This window comes from Amaranthus tricolor, chromosome 12, assembly GCF_026212465.1.
Source record: "Amaranthus tricolor cultivar Red isolate AtriRed21 chromosome 12, ASM2621246v1, whole genome shotgun sequence".
Classification (NCBI taxonomy): Eukaryota; Viridiplantae; Streptophyta; class Magnoliopsida; order Caryophyllales; family Amaranthaceae; genus Amaranthus; species Amaranthus tricolor.
Window position 1 is genome coordinate 14603995 of NC_080058.1, and position 6584 is coordinate 14610578.

Genomic DNA, 6584 nt, shown 5'->3' on the forward strand with positions numbered 1-6584 from the left:
AATATTTAAGGGGTAAATAAAATCAAACTAGTAAAATAAAAGTAAGTCTAGATGCGAATGAAGTAATTGAAATACTTGTAAAATATGTAAAAAATAAGAGTAAACTTAAAAAAATGAATAAAAAGGATGATGATTTTCCTCATTGGAGAAAAGTTTTCATCCATTCTACTTTAAGGTAAATTTATACTCCAATATGAAGAAAATAATTATTGCTTTATCTATTTCCATTACCTTCTAACCAATTCTTCTACCTCTCTTACAATCGAATTCTTTTAATTTTCTATTTTATTTAATTTTATTTTCTTACTTTGACTTTTATTTACCCCTTAAATATTTACACTTATTTCAAGAGGGAATAGTATAGTATAGAAAAATATTTGCATCAATGCTACCATTATTATTGTAGTCCAAACCAGTTAAGGAAGTTCAACAAAAGTACTGATGGCCTTGATTAGGCTTCCCACTACACCAAAAGTTTTTCTGAACCATGATAAGCACAGATATACCATTCTACACAAAAACCTCCACTTTTGTGCACCACCCAAAAATCTGAAGTTAATTTGTATGTCTAGTAGTTGGTTTAGAAGAGGCTTCCATGCAAAAAGTTGCATTTACATCCTATATCCATCACAACAAAAGGCATATAAAAGTCTTAGGAGCGTGCCAAAAGATAGAATATCACAATGATCAATCCCAGCCAGTGGCCACAATCGACTCGTATCCATGAGTAAGACCATATGTCGGAGAAGAATAAGGATCAACTGCCTCAGATGTAGTACTATCAGCAAAAGTTTCAGCGCTTGAATATTCACCAGTAGAGGAGTAATTGTTAGAACTTTGTTCAAATTTACGATAATCACGGCCACCAAAGTTTCCACCTCGAGAACGACGACTTCTGCCACTGCCATTTCCATAAGAAGGTGTCTCGGCACACTCGGTGAGCCATGAAGGGACTTCTTGGTGATTGTCCTCCATAAGCTCAACAAGTGCTCTGGAGATTGGCTGGTTCTTGTCGTTAAAGAAAGCAGTTGCGAAACCTGACTTACCCGCACGCCCTGTTCGTCCTATGCGATGAACATAATCGTCGATGTCTCGCGGCATGTCAAAGTTGATTACATGAGCCACTGATGGAATATCGAGACCTCGTGCTGCAACATCAGTTGCAACGATGATTGGAGTATCTCCACTCTTAAAGGATCTCAACACGCTTTCTCTCTCCTTTATAGGACAAAAGACAAAAGTATCATCACATTTAAAAAAAATCATGTCATGCTCAGATTTCAGTTTACCAAAACTTCAAAACATTTTAACAGTGCTCGACTCCGAGAGATCAAAGCATAGAGAAGTTATTAAAGCAAAAGATACATAGTAATCACGAAAAAAAATCACATAAGAAATACTATCAAGGGCTTATGACAATGCAGCTCAATTCTGGACAAAATAGATTACTAAAAAGAACAGGTAAAGTTGAAAACACATGATCTAAATCAGCCAAAGATAGGCATGTAGCACACAGATGGGATTGCTTTTTGAACAGAGAATAAAGACCGTACACAAGAAGGGATGACAGGTGGATAAAATCATACGAGTTTAGCACAATATCCGCCTTAGTTGGGGCAGATATGCATATGAATTTAGGGGAAATGGAGAGGATATGGGTATGAAAAGTCATAACCACCATGGGTGATAGGTTGGTGATGAGTTTGATATTTTAACCACTCTATATTCACTCATCCCGCCCCATATTTGCTCCGCCATATCTAATTCAATGTACTACTTTATATTATTTTGTATAATTTTATTAATACTATTTCACATACAATTAAAATAGTAAGGACTTCATATAGTACGGAGCACAAATAACAAGGAAATGGGGTGATAGTAAGGAGGGTTTAATGAGGTGTCAGTTGGCCATGGTGAGTGGGAATGAGTTTGAACGCATACCCAAGTAAAATATCGTTAATATGAACCTTTTACCTATCATGGGTGGTGGGTAGATAGTGGATATTGAAATTTTAGGTGGATAAGAGTATGAAGAAGGGCATACCGCACCTATCCACTCATTTTGTCATCCCTTCACACAAGTAATGTGACAAGTTAATCATCCCAAGTTAATCATCCCAACACTAATTAGAATTCAAGCACTGACAAGTTAATCATCCCAACACTAATAAAACCAATTTGGAAAAGGTATCAGGAATTCAGGAAACAAGACAGCAAGAGGGTGAAGATCAGCTTACAAAAGAAATCAATTATCCTAATCACTATTAGCTCTCAAAATGGCTTACTAATAGAAATGCAGAGGTGTCACAAGAGAAATTTAAAACAGAAATCAGATTAACGTAACATTACTAAAAATACTAACCCACTGCACTTTGTCACCATGAATTGCTGTCGCTGGAAAACCACTGCGGGATAGCCAGTTAGCAAGATCATCAGCTCCCCTTTTAGTTTCGACGAAAACAATGGTCAAAGGATGCTGCAAAAAGGAGGGAATATATCAATTACTTGTGAAGTAGAAGTAAACATAAGAAACCAATCTTTGTATCGACAAGATCTGTCGGAATTGATACCTTTCCATTAGCCCCGCTCGACTTTTCAGACATAAGTATATCCTTCAAATACCTTCTCTTGTCAAAATCATCAACAAACTCCACTTTTTGTTCAATCAGATCAGTGCTTGAACCAACTTTTCCAACAGCCAGAAATATGTAGTTTGAGAGGAAATCAGTTGCTAGCCTCTGCATGAAAATTGAAAAGACATAAAAACTTAGTAACTTCAAGAACATATATAAAAACACACAATAATGTAAAAGCAATCAATATCATAAAAAAGTTTAAACATTACACCAACCAAAACTTTCACAAAAAAATTTTAGATAACAAGGCAGCAACCAGATCAATCTTTATTAAAAAAGGCAGCCATCGGATCTTTTTTTTGTTTTTTAATCTTCTGTAGGACAAGTGACTGCATTGAAGCCTTTTTAAAGGCAATAAGGTAAAGTTAATGGTAATAGACAACAGAGTTAGCTCAATGCTCTAGAAGCCAATACTTAAAAACAATGTGGGCCATATTGCAATATATTTCCAACTTAAACTCTTCTATTAAGCTTTCACATCAACCGTTATAGTGGCTTCTTGAAATCCCTTCAAACATGTCTAGGAACAAAGATAGTACAAAAGTACCAGACAACATTCCATCAACCCAAAGCCCTCAAGTGTTTTTAAATCCCAATGTCCCATTTAGGCGAGGAAAGGGGGACTTTATAGAACCATGAAGAAGAAATTTTTTAAATACCTTCAAACACAAAGACATGTATCAATTAACTAAACAGCACCTTATTCAGTATCTATTCTAGTAGCATCTTGTTCAGTATCTATTCAAGAAGCATCTAAATGTCAATCTTGATAAAGGTCAATAGTAAGCCACTTTTATTAAGACATTCATTTAAGAACAACAGCAGCAACCAATAAATAAAGTAAGAGCAAGACAGGATACAGATATAATTCAATGTTCAAATGCTAGCAAACTATGATTATTAGAAATAACCTGGATCTCGGTGGGAAATGTGGCACTAAAAAGCATCGTCTGTCTTGAACCTGGTTGAGGCATATTCATCTGCTGTACAATCTTACGGATTTGAGGCTCAAAACCCATATCCAGCATTCTATCTGCCTCATCTAGAGCCAAATATCTAACCATACAAAGAGACACTTTTCCCCTCTCGACCATGTCAACTAGGCGCCCTGGTGTAGCGACAAGTATATCAACGCCTTTTGCCAATCTGCGTAGCTGCATAGAAGTGAAGTATATGAAGTTTTGATTATGAATTCATTTGCCAAAACTTTTACCAATCCTGAACCAGCTGAAGCTTTACAAGATAATTCCAAACATAAAATTTATAGAAGCATGAGAAACTTATAAGGATATACGCTAAAGCACGTTGAAATTAGAAGGAATTTTCCAGCAAAGTGGAGATAAAACTTTGGCAAAAACATACATTAGCAAAGTCAAAACAAGTAAAATAGATCATTTAACTACTAAGAGTAATTTTTATTTATTTTTTGGAAAAAAAATCTCTACAACTTTGAAAGAGAAAAGCAGACATTAGTGAAAGTTAAAACAAGTCAAATAGATTATCAATCTTTCAAGAGTATTCTAAATAAATAACTTATCTCACAAGTTCATTAACTTTCTCTAATCAAAGTTGAATATATTCTTTCACCAAAAAACCCAACAAGAAGAATTTAGAATGTGAAAACAACGACATAGAAATCCAATGTCACTTCAAAACAGAAGAAAAGGAAAGCTCTAGAATTATCACAATGGAAACACACAAGACAAGGATATCTTACATATCTTTAATCCTTGTTATTTATTTAATCATAAGTGATAATTATAAAAGAATTGATACTACTAAGGTATCCATAAAAACAATCATAAACAGCTCCACTTGTGACTTGACTACGTAAGTTCGAAGACATTAGAGAATGCAAAAGGCAGCAACAGTCGGATGCATACTAGCTACTTTGCAAATGTTGGAAGCATAAAATAAAGCATACAAATTACAAATAGAATCTTTTTATTTCATAACCAAGACACAAATACTTTCCATTGAACACTCAACAATGCAAATGCAAACTGATAAATAACTGAAAACGTTCAAAAGACCAAAAGTTTTAAAGAAACGCAATAAACTGATGATAATAATAAATGTAATCCCCACAAATGGGAGACAAAATAAAATAAGCTCTTGTTGTCCAAGAAAATACCATTAAACTATTACAAAAGAAGGGATCCAAAAGCAACTTCACTTCAATTCGCAGAAAGCATAAACAATAGAAACCTAAAATCTTGAGAATACCTGATCTCCCATAGGAGTTCCTCCATATGCGACAGCCACCTTCACTCCTGTTTGGTAAGCAAACTTGATGGCCTCATCATGAATCTAATCAAACATATAAAAATAACCACATTACAACCCAATTCAGAGCTTTAGTGCTTTACTATTCATGAATCTCAATATTTCTCTTTTTAGGTTAAAGTTGCATCCATTCGGCCCTACGAACCCAAGTCATTTAATGGCATTGGATAAGTTAACTAACATAAAGACATGACCTATTAAACCTTTAAACAACAGTAAAGTCAAGTAGGATTAATATTACAGGGTTTGCTCTTAATGACAAAGATTATCCCATTAAAAATTATCAAACTAGACCAACAAACCTAAAAAAATCCACCACAAAATTACCTAATTCAGCAAATAATCCCCAGATATCAAATCTATTACCTGAGAAGCCAGCTCTCTAGTAGGAGACATGATAAGTGCAACAGGACTAAACATCCTACTACCAAATCCACCACCATCTCTGATTAATGGCTGCCGTTGTGGAGAATTTTTTTTCAAAATCCCAGCAATAATAGGAAAACAAAATGCAGCTGTTTTTCCAGACCCAGTTTGAGCACAAGCCATTAAATCCCTACCTGCTAATGCAATAGGAATTGCATGACATTGTATTGGTGTAGGCTTAACATACTTGCACCTCTTTATATTCTCATTTAAGGCTTTCCCCAAATCAATCTCAGCAAATGAAGTTGCACATTTTGGTACATTCTGCCCACTTACTTCTACTGGTATATCATCATATGCATCAAAGTTAATCATATTAGAATTTTTATAAATACCAAAACTTTCCCCGAGTTCTTTGCTTTCTTCGATAACTTCAAGTTCATCAAATTTTTCACATACATCCTCAATTGGATTTGGGTTTGTAACATTATCAACGCTACTACTACTGGGACCCCACCAACCCTTGGACCTACCTCCAAAAGACCCACCTCTACTATTAGATTGCCCACCCCTACTCTGATGAAACCCACCTCCGCCATAATGGGATCCACCTCTTCCTCCACGGTGGTCAGACTGAGACCCACTAAACGACGGAGAACGAGTAGACGACCGTGAAGAACGAGTCGACCCACGAGTTGGGCGAGTTGGAGAAGGGTGGGAAGGGAAATCATAATTGGCCCTAGATGGTACCATAGTTGTCTTTTTCTTTGATAAACCTAAAAAAGGAAACTTGTAGGTAAAGAAAGGACTTTATAAGGCAACTAAAAATGGCAACAAAAAAACCCAAAAGAGAAAATATTAAAAAAAAGATGGTGATCTCTATTGAATATTTAGAAACTCCAGGAAATGAAAACGCGTTACTTCTTTTCCTGAAGAAATCGTTCACAAATCACAAAAAAGAAAGTTTAGTCTATCCTTTTTCAAATTCAAAGTTAACCTTCAAGTACTAATAATGCAGTTAATGAAGAGAGAAATCAAAACCCATTTCTTACTTCTTATTTTGATTTAATTTTTTAAAGCCAAGTTTGGGAAATGCAAGAAATGTGATGGTAGTAGTACAAATAAGTGAGTAATAATAATGACTAAGGAGTAAGGAGGATGTGGGGGGAATGAAAAGTTGTGGCATGAATATGAAGAGGTTATATTTGTGTTTAGGTGTGTGTGAATGTGGAAACGGGAGACTGGAGAGGAATGGGCATGGAAGAAAGAGAAAGAGACACTGGGAATAGGAAG

The 6584-nt window shown here is 35.3% G+C and overlaps 1 protein-coding gene across 1 annotated transcript; it reads right to left on the reverse strand.

The window, feature by feature from the left end:
* Window positions 1–379: 379 nt before the first annotated feature.
* Window positions 380–6582, reverse strand: LOC130828833 (DEAD-box ATP-dependent RNA helicase 37-like). Its single transcript, XM_057694842.1, has 6 exons — window positions 5292–6582; window positions 4866–4949; window positions 3551–3793; window positions 2574–2741; window positions 2366–2479; window positions 380–1218 (listed from the first exon to the last, which is right to left on the reverse strand). Exons 1-6 carry the CDS (start codon window positions 6042–6044, stop codon window positions 688–690), a joined length of 1893 nt encoding a protein of 630 aa, XP_057550825.1. The 5' UTR covers window positions 6045–6582; the 3' UTR covers window positions 380–687.
* Window positions 6583–6584: the final 2 nt, after the last annotated feature.